General features: G+C 40.5%; 1 protein-coding gene across 1 annotated transcript; it reads left to right on the forward strand.

The window, feature by feature from the left end:
• Positions 1-31: 31 nt before the first annotated feature.
• Positions 32-21,385, forward strand: LOC109035806 (peptidyl-alpha-hydroxyglycine alpha-amidating lyase 2). Its single transcript, XM_072302787.1, has 7 exons — positions 32-253; positions 3,184-3,335; positions 6,859-7,057; positions 11,611-11,815; positions 13,473-13,670; positions 20,214-20,323; positions 21,267-21,385. Exons 1-7 carry the CDS (start codon positions 188-190, stop codon positions 21,375-21,377), a joined length of 1,041 nt encoding a protein of 346 aa, XP_072158888.1. The 5' UTR covers positions 32-187; the 3' UTR covers positions 21,378-21,385.
• Positions 21,386-21,605: the final 220 nt, after the last annotated feature.

Genomic DNA, 21,605 nt, shown 5'->3' on the forward strand with positions numbered 1-21,605 from the left:
CGCGGACGAGCTCATCTGCGATGCTTTTCGACTCGTCGTTGTGGCGTCGGCGTCGGTTGGCGTCGCGACGAGGTCAGCAGGCCGTTGGTCCGCGGATCAAGACGTCGCGTCTGGCGTCTCGTTCTCACCTATCGCGCCGCTCCTCAAAAAGTAGTTTCCTCTCGCAATACCCGATGTTTTGATCAATATGTGCCCCGCATCGTTTCGTGTTTTCGTTTTCTTGACTGGAATCATCGGCTGTCTCTCCACAATCGTGAGTACTACATCTTTGTTTCGATAGATCGCATCACTGGACCTCTACTTTGAAAAAAAAAAAAAAAAACACATTGGATCTAGAGTCCAGACTCTTAAAAACATCTACAAGAAAAAGTACTCTTGATTCAATCAGAATCTAGCTTAAATCAAAAACCAAGCCTCTTAATTTAAGCGGATTTCGTTTTGATTCAAGCAAAAATCCGATTGAATCAAGAGTATTTTTTCTTGTCGATGTTTTCAAGAGTTTGGACTCTAGATCCAATCCAATGTGTTTTTTTTTTTCAGTGTAGACAAGGTATGAATTAGACCGCGTTTGACAGAAAGGAACCAAGCCACATCGGCGATTGCCAAATTTAATTGGGCAATTAATGGACCACTGACAAGGTACGAATTTAAGCAATCTGATACATGTTTCTTAACCAGAATTTCACGTAGAACACGATTCACACTATGAAAATTACCGAAATCAACTTCTAACGAAGATATTAACGTTTTTATTTCGCACTGATTACGAGGAATTTGAACTGCCCGCTCACAAGAAACTCAAAGCTCTACGTGAGTCAAATCGCGCACTACAACGGTTTCAGCAAGCTTCTCAATCGAGCAATGTTCATTTTCCACCATGTGTTGTTCAAACTATTGGTAATTTGCTATAGCTGAGCCAAAGTGTCAAGATTGAAGTTGAAGATTTTTACATCGCAGAGACTGTCATGATAAACATTTAGCGCGCGATGTGAATCACGTAGAGCATTGAGTTTTCATGAGCGGCGTGGTTTGAATTCACGCATCAAGAATCATTAAATATCTTCGTCAGGAGTTGATTTCGGTAATTTTCGTTGTGCGTATCGTGTTCTACGTGAAATTTTGATTGAGAAACATGTATCAGAATGCTGAAATTCGTACCTTGTCTAGTGGTCCATTGTGCGAATTTTCTGTACAAATTGCAGTGAATTTTCTGCATACCACTGAGCAAATTCCTTAAAATTTTCATATAATTTCCTCACATACTTTCTCTTGTTAAAAATTCCAGTAAAATTTGACAATAGCTGATGTGGCTTGCTTCCCTCCTGCTAAACGCGGTCCAATTAAAGCACAACGCTGCGTGTTATCTCTTCAAAATCTCACAATGAAAACGAATCTCACAACGTCTGAAAATTAAATTCTGAACAAGATGTAAGTATTAAGCGCTCAGCCGATAGGCAGCGCTTTTTGATTTCGACTTGCCTCTGAGTACTAGTATACTATAGTGCAAATGGCGCACCAGCTCATCGATGTGTAGGCTTTTTGGGGGGGGTCCATTTTTAAAATAAATAAAGCTGTGAAAACTGTATTTTATGCTTTTAACGTAATGCGCAGGTAGTTTCGATCGTTTGTCTGTAAGAATTTTTCTTAGCGGTAGAGTAATTCTTATCGAAATTGATCATTGAACTCAAATGAAGCCTAAAAAAAACGCGCCTGATGAGCTCAACGGTGAGCTCATTTTCGGGAAACAAAAATACGCGTTTACGGTTCCCGTGGTAACCTTTGATTGCTATCAGCTGATGTTTTATTTCCATTACCCAGCCAAGTCGACGGAGTTTATACTTCCTTTCTTCACTAAATACATTGACTAACACCTGGAGCGCTTTTCTAATACGACAGTATTAGAACTTTCCCGCTTGTTTTCTTTTAACATTAGTTAAGTGGCAAAAATACAAATAATGCCACTTATATAATCGTACTCTTATTTGATCTGTGTGTATTTTTTTCTATGTAAGAGTTTGAATAGAAAACATGCGAGGTTTTCTTCTACTTCAGACCTTGTCTGGTGGCCCATGCATTAATTGCCACTGTTTGTGCGTTCCTCCATCGGTTGGGGTAAGGGAGCGCTTATTAAACATGGATAAAGTTTGCCAGTGTTGCTATTAGCATTAAAAACGATTCAAATTAAAAAATTTCTTATGCTGAATCAAACCAGAAATCGCTAAGGCGGCAAAATGTAGCGATCACCCCAGAGACTTTAAATGCATGCGTAGAAAAGTAGGCATATAGACAAACGCGAGTTGCTTGACGCATAGAGACATTATTATTTAAAAATGTTCTCGTCCTGAACCACACAAGAGATCGCCTAGACGGCAGAATGTAAGAATAAGAATAACGCCGCAGAGACTTCAATGCAGCGCAGAAAAGTATGCACACCCACTAACGCATTTAAAGTCGCTTGACGTTTGAAGACATTATCATTTAAGAATTTGTTCATGCTGATCCATTATGAGAAGCGTTACTGCGCCGCTAGACGTTCGATACCGACTTTTTTTCATATTATTTGGAGGTATCAATACTAAAAATAACTATGTGAAACTCAATTAAAGTAAGAGGAACTGGGTGAGTAGGATCTGAAGGAGCATAGTTCCTTCGATTTAATTCATTTTTAGCTAAGATACGTCCATTAAAATGCACCCAAAAAAAGTGAAGTCGATTTTACACTGTGGATGTAAAAAATAAGTGTGCAAGAACTTATGAACTGCTGTATTACCTGCTACAACAGACACTATAGCAATGCCGGGATGTAAAATTATCTGCTGTGGCGGGGTAATTCAGCATTTTATAAGTTCTCGCACACGCTGCTAAAAAAAACCTCTTGGTTCAAGAGTGCAGTTTCTTGTCGCCGGATTTAAGAGTCTGGACTCTTGTTTCAAGCGGATTTTGAATCGAATCAATGCAAAATCCGCTTGAAACAAGAGTTCAAGACTCTTAAATCCGGCGACAAGAAACTGCACTCTTAAGTCAATGCACCGCGGCATTGGTCCAAGAGGTTTTTTTTACCAGTGCACTCTTCTTACGTTCAGAATGTTAAATCAATGTCACTTTTTTTCGGTGTGTTAAGGAAATGCAATCACGAAATATTCGCTTTTTGTTTTAATTCATTTCACTTTCATCACATTTCAGCCGGAGAATGAAGTTGTGGTGAGCGAGGTTGAGGATTGGCCAGCGGAGCCCATACCGAAACTGGGGCTGGTAAGCGGCGTGGCCGTGAACTCACGGCAGCAGCCCATCATCTTCCACCGAGGGCCCAGAAAAATCAAGCCATACGACTCAAAGTATGATTCAACTCCTTAATTCCGTTACCTCGCCCTGTTTTTCTTTTAAAGGGAGGCTAACCAAAATGAGATAGAAAAAAGAAGGATGGTAGCAAAATTTTGTTAGATTCTTAATGGGAACGTCTGTTCTGTTTGATGTAACTATATTTGGATTGCATTTTGCAAAAAGGAACCACTAGCATTGCAATGATGCTAAGATTGTGCAACTTCTTCTTTTGCAATAAAATTGCGGAAATCGTGAAAAACAATGAAATTTAGATGGTAATTTTTTCTTAAATTTACAGTCTTTAGCGAGTAAAATAGAAACTATTAATGGATAATCGGGTTTTTCCTCCAAGACAAAAGAAGTTGCACAATCTTAGCAACATTGCAATGCTAGTGGTTCCTTTTTGCAAAATGCAATCCATTTGCGCTCGGTAGTCGTGCGTGTTGCATGCCGATTGAACTGAAGGCGCCTCAGTTATTTTCGTGCTCACTGCGTGCGCTATGCACATCGCGTCGTTTTAGAAGAGCGTATTGTGCCACTACCAGAGAAATATGAAAAAGGACACATAAATGAGCCACCATTGGAACTAATCGGACAATATTTTGTAACAAATTGACTAGTTTATAAATGGATTGCATTTTGCAAAAAGGAACCACTAGCATTGCAATGTTGCTAAGATTATGCAACTTCTTTTGTCTTGGAGGAAAAACCGATTATCATTTAATAGTTTCTATTTTACTCGCTAAAAACTGTAAATTTAAGACAAAAATTACCATCTAAATTTCATAGTTTTTCACAATTTCCGCAATTTTATTGCAAAGGATGAAGTTGCACAATCTTAGCATCATTGCAATGCTAGTGCAAAATTTGCAAAATTTTGCAAAATGCAATCCAAATTTCCAACAGTTTTTTTCTCTTTTTCTTATTCATGTCAAAAAATTAGCGCTACTCCTTTCTGAAAGTGAAACATCATTGCGTTCAATTGGTCATCAGCGGCACGAAAAGATGGCTGCGATAGGATCGCGCGAGTTTTTCTGGTACTGAAAACTTACATGTTTGCGCGAATATTCAATATTCAACGAGGAAGCGTTGATCTGGCAACCTTAGTAGTTTGTGGTCGATAGCTACATCACGGAAGACTGTTCATTCCCTCTTCACAGACGGGCATGTCTCTCTTCGGTGGATAGCCCTCGCAGCAGGAATGGACCAGAGAACTGTCGTAGATATTTAAAAAGTGAAATAGGGGCCGGTGGCAGCTACGCGGCCGCCACCTACTGAAAAAACTACACGTAAAAAATCGTATCTCAACCATGTTCAAGTTTTTTTTAAGATGAATGGATTCAAAGCCAGTGGGTGCACCCGAAAGAAAGCGCATGTTTACCTCTGATTGCGACGCTATGCACCACTTTTATGTTTGATTTTTAATAGATGTTTTTAAAAAGCTACACACAGTTTTTCTGAAAAGTTTCCGCGAATTCACCATCATGATTTCAAATAAAATTATTAAAAATTTCGACGCGATATTTTCGTTCGTTCTATAATCGTTTAATGTAACCAAAAAAAAAAAAAAAAAAAAAAAAAAAAAAAAAAAAAAAAAAAAAAAAAAATTAAATATCATCCGAGTTTCTGAATCTTTACGATGAGAATACATATTTTCCCTTTGTTTATGGTAAAAACTGGAGCAGTAAGTCAAGAATGATCAGTCATCCAGTCATGTAGGCGCTAATATGCGTTTTACGCCGACTGACCGACTGCACTGCGTTTGGCGCAATGCGAGAAGTATTCATGCAGTCTTGTAGGCGCTATTATGGGCTCTGCGCGACCGCACTGTTTGGCGCAATGCGCGAGGTATTCCTGAAGTCTTGCAGGCGCTAATACACGTTTGACGCCGGCCGCGATTATTTGAACTCAAGTTAGAATAATCGCGGCATCGAATATTAGAGCTTAAAATGCCTATGCTGTGTTTCGACGCCGGCCGTATGAGTAGACCAACGTTGCCTCGTTTCTCCCGATTAAATATTTTTTCCGAGAAAAGTTAGGAAAGTTCTTTATACCCACGACCATTTTTCAATCTCTTCACTTCATTTATCATCAGGAGGTAAGACATCGATGACTTGTCAACAAACTAACCTAAACTAGAGTTAATATAAAAATGCGTTCATATTCCCAACTGTTTCCTGTGTTGCCAAACTTCTAGCTTAAATTAACTAATCTTCAATGATAATCACGAGGGCGCTGTTGCCGAATTGTAATACGGTCCATTCTTGTTTCTTTATATGGAAATCACGAGTCAGAGAAAGCAAGATTCTGGGTAAAGAAACTAAAGCATCATAATCCGGTGCCGCCCTCTTGGTGAGCATTGAAGGTATTTTTGTGCCTCGAATCATAATTTGAACATCATGATGGTTTATTATTTTTAATAACGGCTGTATACGGCCACAAATTATCTAGGATGGACGATCCCCCCTCCGTTCAGCTACACCCATGCACTTTTTTTAACAATAATAGACCACTAGACAAGGTACGAATTTAAGCAATCTGATACGTGTTCCTTCACCAGAATTTCACGTAGAACACGATTCACACAACGAAAACTACTAAATCCAACTCTTAACAAAGATATTACCGTTTTTATTAAACATTGGTTACGAGGAATTTGAACTGCCCGCTCACAAGAAACTCGCAGCTCTACGTGAATCAAATCGCGCACAACAACGGTTTCAGCAAGCTTCTCAATCGAGCAACGTTCATTTCCCATCATGTTTTGTTCAAACTACAAGCAATTTGCTATAGCTGAGCCGAGGCGTCAAAATCGAGGTTGCCAGATTTTTTTATCGCAGAGACTGTCATGATAACGTTTAGTGCGCGATGTGAATCATAGAGCATTGAGTTTTCATGAGCGGCGATGGTTTGAATTCACGCATTAAGAATCATTTAATATCTTCGTAAGGGATTGATTTCGGTAATTTTCTTCGTGCGCATCGTATTTTACGTGTTTGGTTAAGCATCATAAATCAGAATGCTGAAATTCGTACCTTGTCCAGTGGTTCATTGTGCGAGAGAACTTTTGAACAATTTCTTTGACTATCAATCAGACATGTACTGAGGAAGCACGCTGGATCTATGAGCGTTGTACGATTTTTTTTCTCAGGCACGGATATGTCGATAATGAACAGAGACAAGAGACCCTCCACTGGCCTCCTAGCGACAGGTGGAAGCTTTTACTTTCGGGGTTTCAACAATTCCTTATGGACAATAATGAGCGAGCAACAGTCATCACCCTATTTTCGGCTGTTGACTTACCTACATGGTCGATGATGAGCTTCGGATGACGTCATAAGCCAAACAACTTTCCCAAACGTCGGCCATTTTCGGCTTGTTTGCAAAACGAAACTGCCAACACGTTGTTGAACATCAACCATGTAGGTAAGTCAACAGTAGAATGCTCAAGTCCCGAAAGTAAAAGCTTCCACCATGGCCAAAGTACTAGTGGAGGGTCTCTTGTCTCTGATAATGAGGCATTGCTTTGATTCTTAGGTTATACAACGAGACGGGTCATTTCTTACTGAGCCATGAAGGCCCGATCATGGAGGATACGGTGCTCACCTTGGAGCCCGGCTCGGGAGCGGTGCTTCGGAGCTGGGGTAAAGGCCTCTTCTACTTCCCGCACGGCATTGCCGTGGACTCTCGTGATAACGTCTGGCTCACCGATATAGCTCTCCATCAAGTCATGAAGGTAAGCCGCGATCCACCGCTTATCACAGCTGCCGGATTGTGTACACGGAGAAAAAAAACTCGTGCGTGGGACCCGAAGTTTAGGTCATATGGATCTCTGAAGTTTTCGGATTGAGCATCTGAACACTTCAGATCCAACTGCTGAGGTTTGGATCACACATCTGAAACTTCAGTCTTACATCTGAAGTACTTCGGTTTTCACATTCGGAAAACTTCGGTTCTCACGTCCGAAAAACTTCGGTTCTCACATCTGAAGTACTTCCGATGTAAGAACTGAAGTTTCAGATGTATGATCCAAACCTTGGCAGCTAGACCTAAAGTGTTCAGATGCTCAATCTGAAAACTTCAGAAATCCACATGACCTAAACTTCGGGTCCCACGCACGAGTTTTTATTCTCCGTGTACAAATACAATCAAAATACACAGAAACGGTTACACACGGAGAAAAAAACTTCGTGCGTGGGACCCGAAGTTTAGGTCATATGGATCTCTGAAGTTTTCGGATTGAGCATCTGAACACTTTAAATCCAACTGCTGAGGTTTGGATCACACATCTGAAGTACTTCGGTTTTCACATCCGGAAAACTTCGGTTCTCACGTCCGAAAAACTTCGGTTCTCACATCCGAAGTACTTCAGATGTAAGAGCTGAAGTTTTAGATGTGTGATCCGAATACCTCGACAGATTGATCTAAAGTGTTCAGATGCTCAATCCGAAAACTTCAGAGATCCGTATGACCTAAACTTCGGGTCCCACGCACGAACTTTTCCGTGCAATGGACCACTATAGACAAGGTATGAATTTCAGCATTCTGATTCATGTTTCTCAACCGTTTCACGTAGAACACGATGCGCACAACGAAAATTACCGAAATCATTACCTTACGAAATTATTTAATGCTTTCTAATGCGTGAATTCAAACCATCTGCTCATGAAAACTCGGTGCTCTATGTGATTCACATCGCGCGCTAAACGTTATCATGACAGTCTCTGCGATGAAAAAATCTGGCAGCTTCTATCTTGACGCTTTGGCTCAGCTATAGCAAATTGCTTGTAGTTTGAAAAACAAATGGTGAGAAATGAACATTGCTCGATTGAGAAGCTTTCTAAAACCGTCTTAGTGCGCGATTTGACTCGCGTAGAGCTTTGAGTTTCTTGTGAGCGGGCAGTTCAAATTCCTCGTAGCCAATGGGTAATAAAAACGTTAATATCTTCGTTAAGATTTGGGTATAGTAATTTTCGTTGTGTGAATTGCGTTTTATGTGAAATTCTGGTTAAGAAACATGTATCAGATTGCTCAAATTCGTATACTTTATCTAGTGGTCCATTGAAAACTAACAGTCAGCGCCGAATTTAGAGTAAGTGCAAAAATTGCATCTGCATTGGGCGGCAAATTATCGATGTTTTTTATGCAATGGGGCTGTAGCACATTTTCTTTGAAATATATTTTCGTAAAGTACATAAAAAATGAAAAAAACCGTAGTTTATCTTTTTGCATTGAATCAAATTTTACATGGAGGAACGACCCCCAAAGTTGCCGAAATTTCAACTCCATTTCAAACGGAAAAATATCGCGCCAACAGATTTCGAGACGTCACAAGGATCTGTGACCGCCGTGATCCTTAATTTCTTCTGCGATTGTTCATATAGATGATTCCGGTCGTACAGCGGTGGTGGTACATTAGATTCACAATGGTTGAAACCATGGGTCGTCACATCCCTGGTAAAAATTGACGATAGGAGCTGCGTTTCAAAATACCATAGGAGTTCTTATAGCCGACTGAAGAAGGCGATAGAAAATCATATAGTAGGCTGTAGAAAGAGGAAAAAATCAAACGGCCGGGCTACACGAAGCGATAAAAAATAATACAGCCGGGCTATAGTTCCTATCGCCGGGCTTTACACTTTATCGCCTGGCTGTTGCTTTTTCGCCATCGGCTATAAAAACCTATGAGAAATTGTGTAGAAATTCGTGTGCTTTGTAAATCCTTAAGTTTGTGCGGAATCACCTTAATATTTACAAAAGACACATTATTTTTTTCATCAATTAAAATGAGAATAATCCATACAGAGTGTGCAATCATTTCAAAGTCTTGAGTTGAAAAACGCTGACCACGAGATTAAATATTAGAGCCTAACACAAAGCGGAGCGGTGCGGCGGCGCGGCGCACTGGCGCCTAAAAACCTAACAGGGATACTTCACGCATTGCGCAATGCGTGAAGTATCCCTGTTAGGTTTGTAGGCGCCAATGCGCGTTCTGCGCTGGCTGCCCGCCCGCCGCGCCGCGTCGCGCCGCAGCGTACCACGGCGCTTGAAGCAACTATTTCACACCAGAGGTATTACACAGTATCATACGAAATTGAGGGCGCTCCAACATATTAGAAATGTTAGCCATCCTTCAAAAGTACGGAGCTTTCCTCGCAAAATAAATCAAGATATATACGGCCCAAAAAGAGTGCGGTAGTCCAAAAACTCACTAAGTCCTAGCATCCGTAATTAGTAACGTTTAGCATACACTTTATCGCCAGGCTGTTGCTTAATCGTCATCGGCTATAAAAGGCCATAAGAAATTGTGTTGCCGGCTATAGAAGCTATTGGAAATCTTACAGCCGGCTTTAGGTCTATGGTATTTTGGAACACAGATTCTACTGCCAATTTTTACCAGGGATTTAATGACGTCACAAGGAGAAAGGCAACGAGAAACCTCCTTCTCATCACCGCAGCAAAGTTGCTGCCTGGAGCTTTTTTAAGCTCCGAAACGTGTTCCTCGCTGAAATTTACATCGGTTACATCTTTTTTTTAAGCAATTCAAGGATCATACAGCAACCTCACTCATGAATGACGAGTATGATATCTTCACCGAGAAGACGACAACGAGATTCCATTTTGTTTGTCTTGGAATAATAAGCTTGGGGGGGGGGGGATTTTTCAGCCAATGGCGGGGGAAGGGGCGCAAAAAAAATGTCTGCACTTGGTGCTCTGTAGTAGGCATCTGATGTAAAGAAGATGTGATTTTATGGACGGCAACTGATCGCTGAATTGTTGGAGCTAAATACTACGGTAATATCTTTATTTATCGATTTCAATTTTCGGTGATATTGTTAGTGAATGGATCCCAATAAATTGAAGTAAAAGCGCGACTTTATTGCGACTAAATGACACCTTTATCCATAGGGAAAAAGCGCAATGAAATTGGTGAGGTTGCTAAAAAATTTCATGATCTATTGCTGATTTTATCGCCATGGATGACCACTATTGTCAACAAAAACATGTTTCACTAGACAAATGTCCCTTGTAAAAATTCAGGCAGAACACGTTAACCATACGGAAAAGTTTAAAAATGCCTTGATCTACAAAAAAATGTCGAGCCTAGAGAAAACTTCTTGATGTACCTATTGTTCTACGGAAATATACTTGAGTAAAATCTCTCGAGGTGATCACGTTTTTTCTTTCCTCTTTTCAATGCAAGTCTTTGGAAAATGTAAACCGTTTATCTACAAAATTCGTACGTTTTTAGTATTCTCGGTATAAGTACGATGAAAAAATGTGTTTTCTAGAATTACTGTATTATTTCGGAGATTTCCACTGAGTCCATTAAACCACTTCATTAATTACATACGGCTAGAAAAGCAAGAACAACGTGGATCCATGACTGTTGTCATAATTGTTAACGCCACATAATCACAATTTACTTAACGCAACGACAGGGTTCTTAACTTCAATTAAAGAGGTAAATGATGGGAACATAGTGGCCCATTACGTGAATGTATCTGCATGCCTGAACACCATATGAGCCAAATGGCACGCTCCTCACGAGACGTGAGAGGTAAAAATCCAACTCAGTTTCCTGTTCAATGTCTTCTCACACTTTCAGTTTTTATTTTCTTAAATGATTTAAGATTTCCTTGTAAATGGAGCCCCTGCGTGCGCGGGGGATTTGCGATTTTAGTACTTTAATCTTGCGTAAAATTTTACGAGAAACAAGATAGTGCCACTGGTTTTCTCTGAAACGTACTATAGGTACATAGCTCAAAAAAAGCTCTCAAAGTTAAAGCTGTGATGGTAGGGATAACCGACGCTATCCTGAGAGTCCACCTCTACTACATCTATAGTCAAACTCTCCATGCAGAGATAGGGAGTAAATACATTTGTTGCTTTATTTGCTGGGGTTGCCACTTTGTTTGGGGACTCCAAAACTGAAAATACGGCGACCCTGCTAATGTATTTGCTCCCTATCTTTCCATGGAGGGTTTGACAAGATATAGAGGTATACTCTTAGAGCAGCGTGTAATGTCCCCTCTATTACACCTTAACTTTGAGAGTTTTGTTTTGAGCTTTGGAGTCTGTTTCGAGAGAACCAGCGACACCATCTTGTATCTCGCGAAATTTTACGCAGGAAAAAGTACTTAAATTACAAATCTCCCCCCCCCCCCACACATACAAGAGCTCCATCGAAATTTTTTATACATTTCATTGATCATGTTCATGCGTACCTCCAATGATCATTGTTCCTTTAGAAATCATCCAGGTCACTAGTTTGTTGAATGTTTTCAGTTTGCAGAGAACTCCACCACTCCTGAGCTTATACTCGGGGAGAAATTCAGCCCCGGTTCGGAACTCCACCAATTCTGCAAACCGACAGCCGTTGCGATTTCAAAAGACGGGAACGTTTTTGTTGCTGACGGATATTGTAACAATCGAATTCTTAAATTTGATGCTAAAGGCAATTATGTTTCCCAATTTCCAACCCAGGATACGGGTGAGTAATATTCTCAGGATAGACGCCGCTCACTGGGTCGAGTCAATAGAGGTCGGACAAAATCTTGAAACTTTGAAAGCTTATATTTTCGAGAACATAAAACAAAAATGTTTAAGAGTGGCTCCATTGGTTTTTTCGTGAAATTGCCTTGCACCTCTTGAAATTGAATTTGTGATGAAATAAACCAAATAATTTAAAATTTTAGCCAAAAATGTGATTCTGAAAATCTAAATCTTGGCTGATCCTATTTTCGAAATATCGGAATTTGAAAGGTTCATAGTAAGTGAAAGTTTTCCATTGATTTTGATCTAGATTTTATTTATTTGTCCATTGAATCGGTGTCGACCGGTTCACGTGAATAGATTCACGTTTTACTTTTTGTTCGATTCATGTCGATCGAATACATACCATTTCGTTGCATGCAGACTCTCTGTCATATACTCTTTTTTTAACTAAACAATTCGCCTTCTGCTGTGTCTGCAGCAATTGTTGTTACGAATAAGTTGTGCGTGCTGATTTCAGCGCATTACATACTCGACTCTCTGAAGGCGTTTGCGAAAGCAATTCGCCTTCAGTTGCGTCTGCAGCAATTGTTGTTACGAAAATGTTATGCGTGCTGATTTCAGTTCATTACATACTCGACTCTCTGAAGGCGTTTTATGTGCGAAAGTGGAACGCCCTGTTGGAGAACAACAGAAGTGAGATTAAATGAATCGCTCAACCCCTACTTCGTTCGTTCTCCAACAGATTGCGCTACTTGTGCACATAAAACGCCTTCAGAGAGTCGAGTATGTAATGAACTGAAATCAGCACGCACAACACATTCGTAACAACAATTGCTGCAGACGCAACTGAAGGCGAATTGTTCAGTTAAAAAAAGAGTAAATGACAGAGAGTCTGCATACCACGGAAGGGTATGTATTCGATTGACATGAATCGAACGAAAAGTAAAACGTGAATCTATCCGCGTGAACCGATCGACACCGCGATTGAACGGACAAATAAATAAAAAAACCGGATCAAAATCAGTGGAAAACTTCCACTTACTATGAACATTTCAAATTCCGATAATTCGAAAATAGGATCAGCCAAGATTTGAATTTTTCAGAATCACCCCCGCAAACCGTTTTTGGGTACACTTTTGTCATACTTTTTTTATTTCTTTTTTTCTCTTTTTTTTGGCTTCAAGATCACTGTGGGCAGGGTTCCCTTGACACATTGGCAGGGAGCAAGAGGAAGTATAAAATGAGTTATCGAGATAGTGTTAACTTCTTGATTTTTTGGCTTAAAATCCAGATTTTTCATAGCAGTAGCTTACAAGTTGCTTGCAGTTTATTTTCAACTTAAAATAAATTATGAAGGCGCACATTAATGTTTCTTCTTGACGTATCTCTGCCTTTGCTTGTAGAATTTTTGGATTGTGTTATCTGATACTTTTATGTAGTAGCGAAAATGCAGGAGCCCGTATTGCGTGACCCATCACTTGAAGGATGCGAAATACCTAATCTTCCGCATTAGAGTATGATGCACTGATTCCGCATTACCTAGAGCATGATGGACCCGGTACTTATCCTCCAAAAAATTCGATCGAATCACTGCTTTACACCGACGTCTCTAAAAATCGTGCAATGATGGTTGAACTTCTTCTGTTGAACAGCACCTAAAGGATTTCATCTGAACACTCCCCACAGTTTAGCATTCATTCGAGAAGAGGAGCTGTTGTGCGTCGCGGACAGGGAGAATCATCGTATTCTATGCGTCAATATGAACCCACTACACGCATCAGAGACTCTTAAATCCATAACTAGCGTGGAGAAACAAGTCCTGGGTAGCCCTTGGGCCATCGCAAGTAGAGGTAAGTACACGCGACATACAATTATCAGAACAAAGATTTTCGAATTACAAAAATGCTTTCGACAGAAAAATTGGGAGGGTATGGATTTTATCAGCATGAATCGATCGAAAACTGAAAATGTGAATCGAGCGACGTGAACACCGATGATCGACACCGATTCGATTGAAAAACGTGAATCGATCGACAAACCCGTGAATCGATCGACCAACCCGTCAATCGATCGACAAAACCAGTCAATCGACAACTCCTTGAATCGATAGACAAAACTATGAATCGATCGATTCCGTGAATCGACCGACAACTCCGCGAATCTATCCACAACTCCGTGAATGGATCGACAAAACCAGTGAGTCAATCGACAACTCCGTGAATCAATAGACAAAATCAGCGAGTCGACCGACAACTCCGTAAATCGATCGACAAAACTGTGAATCGATCGACGTCCAGTGAATCGATCGGATTATGCCGATCGAATCATGTCGATCGGTGCACTTTTCTTATTTTTCGATTCATTCATGTCAATCGAATCCTTATATCCTCCAAAGAATTGTCTGTGCGCACAGTATATTACGTGACGACTTGCTGCTCATAAAATAGGGTTTAAAGATGAGATTGAATTTGACGGAGAAAAAAATTCAGAGGAGCTACGGACTGGCAGAAATAAGGCGGGAAAAAAATCACGGGGGCTAATGCTCAGGTGAAGCAGAAAGCTAGATTCCTATAGGTTCTAGCATTGATACAAATTAGTGAATTTCCTTTTACATGCGGAGCTCAAGGCCTCAAAGTACAAGAAAAAACCGAACCGAATCTTAAGAGTTTCCTGGTAAAAATTGACAGAAGAATCTATGTTCCAAAATACCATAGACCTAAAGCCGGCTGTAAGATTTCCAATAGCTTCTGTAGCCGGCTGTACAATTTCTTTTAGCCTTTTATAGCCGATGACGACTAAGCAACAGCTAGACGATAAAGTTTATGCTAAACGTTACTAAATACGGATACTAGGACTTAGTTAGTTTTTGGACCACCGCTCTCTTTTTGTGCCGTAGTATCTTGATTTATTTTGCGAGGAATGTTCCGTACTTTTGAAGGATGCCTGCCATTCCTAATATGTTGGAGCGCCTTCAGTTTCGTATGATACTGTGCAATACCTCTGGTGTGAAATAGTTGCTTCAAGCGCCGTGGTACGCTGCGGCGCGGCGGGCCGGCAGAGAGCGCGAAACGCGCATTAGCGCCTACAAACCTAACAGGGATACCTCACGCATTGCGCGATGCGTGAAGTATCCCTGTTAGGTTTGTAGGCGCCAGTGCGTCGCCGCTCCGCTTTATGTTAGGCTCTAATATTTAATCTTGCGGAGTCAGCGTTTTTCAACTCATGTTTTTGAAATGTTTGCACACTCTGTATGGATAATTCTCATTTTAATTGATGAAAAAAAATATGTTTTAAAGGAGAATATAATGTGAGTTTTGTAAATATCAAGGTAGCTCCGTATCAAACTTAATGATTTCCAAAGCACACGAATTTCTACACAATTTCTTACAGCCTTTTATAGCCTATGGCGATAAAGTGTGAAGCCCGGCGATAGGAACTATAGCCCGACTGTATACTTTTTTATAGCTTCGTACAGCCCGGCTATATGATTTGCTCCGCTTTCTACAGCCAGCTATATGATTTTCAATGGCCTTCTTTAGTCGGCTATAAGAACTTCTATGGTATTTTGAAACGCAGCTCCTATCGTCAATTTTTACCAGGGTTCTCTTTTGCTCAAAATAAATAAACTTTGGAAGACTTTACCTAGGAAGCAACTGGAAAGGTTGAAACCACATGAGAATGATTGCATGGGAATCATGTGTATTTTCACCCCTGAAAACTTATTTTTGTACCTACTGACGAGCCAAAAATGCTCTACATTTAGGTGAATCCAGCGTAAACAGGCATATTCTTGTACGTTTCATTGAATGTCAGGCAAAAATATATTACTCTACTCCCCAAGCATGTGCCGATTGTGCCACATGAAATTAACAATCGCCTGCTATTTGTCAACCACTTGCAATGGCGACTGATAAATAGAATAACACGAAGTTCAGAAACAAAAAACATGAGTTTCATAATAATTATTCTACCGTATTAATATAAATAGATGATTTTTTTCTCTCTTTTTTTATTAATGAGTGGTAGCAATTGGAATAATCGCGTGTGTATGCAGTGGTTAAGCCGGTGCAAAGTGTCTCCGACAGGTTTCGGTCAGATAGGCAACTAAACTAACGCTATGGAAAGGCGGAAAGTATCACGGGAAACAGAAGGCGTTCCATGCTTGGATAGCAATTTTGTAGTCCTTCATCAAAAAGATTTGTACTGCAACTACTGCATGTGTCAATGCAAATAAATTTTTACCGTGAAACTTGAGAGCTGAATCTTTACCGGTGGTTGCTCATTGCCTAGAACATATAAATGTGAAGAGAGAGGGGGAGACAATTTTAAAATACTACAGTCAAGGTCCCGTTGATTTGAATGTTCGCATTAAACAATTTTTAGCAACTCGCCACAAATTGCAAGCGGCAAGATGATAGAGAATAACGTATTTTGCATTGAAACTTAAACGATTAGGTATATGCTTTCTCTCTACGAGTCTAACATGAGCTGTCGTCTTGAACCTCAGTTAGAGTACGGCACGCATGACAAATTCTATTTGCGCACAGTGCGAAGATGAATAGCATCGCAAATTAAAGATGGGCATTGTTTAGACATGCAGTGTTCGTGCATTCCTGCATGCAAAGTAAAACCCCCCTCCTCCGGTCGTAGGGGGCCGTAGATCATCATGGCAGAAAATCACGTAATTAGCGAAATGTACGTCAAAAATATAGCATCCGTGCCTTCGACCGAGCTAACAAAAAGTGTCACACTGGCACCAAAAAACGACCATTGCAAAGAAATGAACATCAAAGTAATTTCCACACCACCAGACCAATCAATAAAACGTAGGTACCGCAGTGTTAACAGGGTTATTGTCGATGGGGAGAGGGAGGCTTTTAACTTTCCGGTGGAATTTTGGATAATCTTGATATGAGCGGTTTACGTGCCTCTACATGAGTTGGACTGCATTTTGCAATTTGGACAGGGCCGGATTTACGTTTTTGGCGCCCTGTGCAGAAATTTTCGAGGCGCCCCTCGCACGTAATCCCCCCCCCCCCCCCCCGCGCATTTCCCAACCCGACAGTCTTCGTTGGCGGTGAAACATGACTGCGCGGATGGCGCCTTAATTTCGACAGGATTGCGCGAATAGCGAGGGCAGGTTCGCGCGAATGCGTATCATTAGGAATGCGAGAATGGTGTGAGAAAATATTTTCATTTTTCTCTTATAACTGGCAACATTCCAAAGAATGCGGCTGATTATTTTCGGTGATCTCAGCCGTCTTTTATCACGGGGAAAAAAGAACTTTTATGTTGACCAGCTTCTCGAAAGGAAAATAAAATTTCTAAGGAAGTCTGCAACGTCGCAAATGGAGAAACGTCGTCTCTCATTTTGCCCAAAAATATGTATGTATAAAATTGAAGGCATTATGACTTTCCTCTCTCAACTTATATTCGTCTGTAACGATGAACAATGGGACCCGCTTGCTACGGCGCCTTGATACAACTATACAACCTCGACGGATGTCCGTATTGCGTTCAAAAAATTGAAGGCGTTTTGACTCCCTGCTCATACTACCTGTAGTTGATTCGATCGACAAACGCGTCGGTCGGCGGTGACGGGGACTTGATGCAACTATTTAAACTTGATGGATGTCCGTATCGCACCGACTTAAGTGCGAAACCACGTATCTCCATTGCGGTGTTTCAAAATTTCCGTTCTTACGTCACCTTTTCCATGAGAAACATTCCAAATTTACGACTTTAAATTTCGAACCAAATCTTCTGCTATCGACAGGGCCGGATTTACGTTTTTGGTGCCCTGTGCAGAAATCGAGGCGCCCCTCGCAGGTCCACCCCTCCCTCGCCCGCGCATTTCCCAACCCGACGGTCTTCGTTGGTTACTACGTGCTAACTCTAACTTAATACGAATTTTTCGAGTGAGTGAATGATTCTGGGGCAGAAACTAAAACCAGGTTCCTATTACTGTTAACTACGAAACTAAGAGAAAGTTTGACCCTTAAAGTCTAGGGTCAGGTCATTTAAAAGATGGAACGCAGTAAATTAATGGTTCTCTGATGTAATTTTGCAGAAGAAAATTCTGGTGGGACAAAAATAGGCATTTCATATGCATGCACAATGGAGTAATAATATGCAATATTTACATTGTTAATGTTGTTTAGTTAATAACTTACGAGATAGTCAGATAGTGTGTCTCCATCGCCTTTATACAATCAATCAACAATCAGAGTTTCTGAACTTACGACGCATAATTCTCAATTTTTTACAGATTTTGGAAAAAAAACCCAAAATTTGGCGCCCTGTGCAGCTGCACCGATGCACCATAGGTAAATCCGGCCCTGAATTTGGAACTATAAATTCCGTCTCTTATGGAAAAACACTTATGTGCATGGGGAAACTAATGGCACATACGTTGCTTTTAAACCGGGCTAGAATTTATGGTTCCAAATTGCAAAATGTAGTACAGTCAAAGTTGACACAGGGAGTGGTTGTTTCGCTTCGAAGGAGTCTGAATATTTCACAGGGGTTATTAAACAAAACACGACTAATAGTGGAACAGTTTTATGATAGCTGCATACATTAATGAATCATAACTGGTAATGTTATTTTAAAAAATACTGTCTTCAAGGTAGGGCTCAATTATTGGTGACAGCAAAAATCATTCACGTAGCGGGTGACTGAGGGGGGGGGGGGGGGGTTCCAGGGGGCAAAGCCCCCGGCTAGCGGTGCAAGCGAACGTAGTGATTCAAAGCAGCTACAGTATGATGTGCATCTAGTATACCTACCCTAAATGTGTGTCGGCAACGCATATTGGTACAGACTTCAATATACGAACTCCTTGAGTAGAAACGCTTCTCCAGAGACTTAAACGCGATGTTAGGAACAAAAGAGCCTTGCCTTATGCATAAAATTTAAGTTCTTGGCATTGGTCGTCACATAAGTCGACACCCCTCTCTCTAAAATTTTTTTGTTTCACGATATCCCCTCCGCCTTCACAGTATAAAATCCGTATATTTCTCATCGATATTTTTACCGAACTATTGACACATTTTCTCGCGCCAATTTTGACCGGTGTCACACGGCGTCGATTCCCTTCCTCTCGTCTCGACAGCTTACTTAGACCCTCTCGTAATTGGACAAGAATATTACTTTATCTTCTATTTCTATCTATCTATATAAAGTTGCTGTACCGGCTCACTCTGCCCCCCCCCCCTTCTGGAAAAAAATTGGCCGAAGCGATTTTCTTAAAACTTTGGCACACGCTTCGCTACTGTCGTGAGGAGTTGATCAAAATTATTCCGATTAGAAAACGTTGTCTAGGAGGCCCGCAAGAGCGAAAAGTCGTTTCTCCCTATACTGCCTTGCTATGGAAGAACGCCGTATGAACCTTCAGGCGTTGCCAAATTTCCTTCGATAAAACGCGAATTCCCTGGTAAATTTTTGAATATTTTCCTTCACAATATTTTTGTGAAACTCGATATCAGGGGGTAGGTACTTTTCAACGGGAAACTTGAACTTTTTGTCAGATTTTCAAAATTCCACAATCCAAGATGGCAGCCGTGGTCTAAAATGCTACCTCGGCTCCTGAGCCATCGATTTTTGTGGAACTCGCTATCAATGGGTATTTTCCGTCGAGAACCTCGAATTTTCGGTCAGATTTTCAAAATTCCAAAATTCAAGATAGCGGCCGTGGTCTAAAATGCTACCTCGGCTCCTGAGCCATCGATTTTTGTGGAACTCGCTATCAATGGGTATTTTCCGTCGAGAACCTCGAATTTTCGGTCAGATTTTCAAAATTCCAAAATCCAAGATAGCGGCCGTGGTCTAAGATGCTGTCTCAGCACCTGCATGCTTTATCGGTTTTTGTGCAATTCGGTGAAAAAGAAGGTGAAGACGAAGATGTAATTGTCTTCTCATAAAAATTAAAAGCATGAGGCTCGCGGAGCGAGTCGCAAGTTCATCGCAAAGCGACGAACCGGGGGTCCAGGGGCACTCCCCAGCATGGCGTGACAGCTCGCAAAGCAAGCTAATCACGGCTAATATTATGTATTATACCTATATTTTTAGCTCATATCAGGTGCAACATCGGTGCCATTAGTTTCTTCTTGTAGATAGGTACTTGTGCAGATGACAGAAATAGAAGTTCTCTATTGCGTGGTGCGGTCCAATTTATGGGCAAGCTCTGTCATTTTGGGAGGGGATAGCATGGTTTAACTTAACTGGGACAAATGGATCACATTTTGCAAAAAGTAACCACTATTTCTGGCTCATTTTCGAAACAACATAAGTGTCACTGGTTTCCCTGAGTAGAAAGGTGCTTTTACGGAGGAGCCATGAGATCGTGGTTCCTTATTGCAAAATGTACTTAATCCAAATAAATTTGAATTTTGCAGGTGATTTGCTTTTGACAGTTAATGGTTCTTTGCCTTACACTGCAACAAGTGGATTCATTGTTGATCCCATTACCACCCAAGTTATAAGCAGATGGAACCCTAAATCCAGTGTAAGTATATATAGCTAAGTTCACGGAGATTTTTTTGTCTCGAATATAGACTTTTGGCGAGTTCAACAATACTATGGAGGGAATACAAATGAGGCTTATTTTGGACGTGTCACATCGATAATATTTGAAGCTCTCAAACCACGAATTTCAATTGCGGTATTTGAAAATGGCCAACCGTATTCTCTTTCTCGAAAAAATACCTTAGGAAATTTTTGAGAAAAATTTTCAGAGTTTAATTTTGAAAAAAAAAAAAAAAAAAAAAAAAAAAGTAGATGAGAAAGCATTGACATTTTGTGCAGAAATGAGGGTTAGGTTTCTAAAAAAGAATAATTTGACAACGGATTTGCAACGACGCAAATTGAGGTATGAAGTTTGATGGTTTCATAGTCGATATGCATTGCATGTTGCACATTGCGTGAACAATAAAGGTAATTACTTAAGTTCCTGCATTTCGCTTATTTTGGGAGAGTTTATTTCTCATCAGGTTTACTGCAGAGTAGAAATATAGCGCGATCAACCTCTAGGTATCATCCAATGGATGGTCGGTGAGACTGCAGAGTAATCCAGGAGTGAGCTCTGTCGAACTCAAAATGCCAAAATTGCCTACCCTCTTGGGGAAGTTGACCTTCCTGTGGACGTAGGCATAAAAGGCATCCAAAGGCTAGTAGGGTGCCGGCTCGTTCATAAAATATTTTACGGAAATCGGAAATGTCGTACGATTCATTTCCTCTCTCGCCACCCTGACTCAAAGAGCATCAGACATATTTTTCCTTTCGGCAAGGAACAATCAGCAGACAAACTTGGTCAATAAAAGGGTAGAAAAATTCAAACCTCAAACCTGGAGGATCTACAAGGGGACTTATGATCAAAAGCTATTGCAAATAAATTTTCTAAAGCATTCAGATCATTATTCTAATTAATGCAAATGTATTGGTATGTTTAGAGTTTCCGGTATGCTCATGACATTGCAGTTTCTCCCGATGGAAATTTTATGTATGTTGCAGAAGTTGGTCCAAGTAAAATTTGGAAGTTCGAAATAAAACAGATAAATTGATAACTTAATTCTTGTTTTTTATTACTCATGCCACTTTCGATCGATCCAAAACAATGTGATTTTTTTTTTCACTTTTAAAAATCGTCCAATAATTCTTTCGGGCATTGTTAAGGCTTTTTAAATATTTTTTAACTCTGTGACAAATATCTGTTGATATTCTTGCTAATTCGTAAATTATAAATAAAGGGTATGAATGAAAGCGTTAGGTACATAGACTATGAAATTTGA

The sequence above is a fragment of the Bemisia tabaci genome, chromosome 7, assembly GCF_918797505.1.
Source record: "Bemisia tabaci chromosome 7, PGI_BMITA_v3".
Classification (NCBI taxonomy): domain Eukaryota; kingdom Metazoa; phylum Arthropoda; class Insecta; order Hemiptera; family Aleyrodidae; genus Bemisia; species Bemisia tabaci.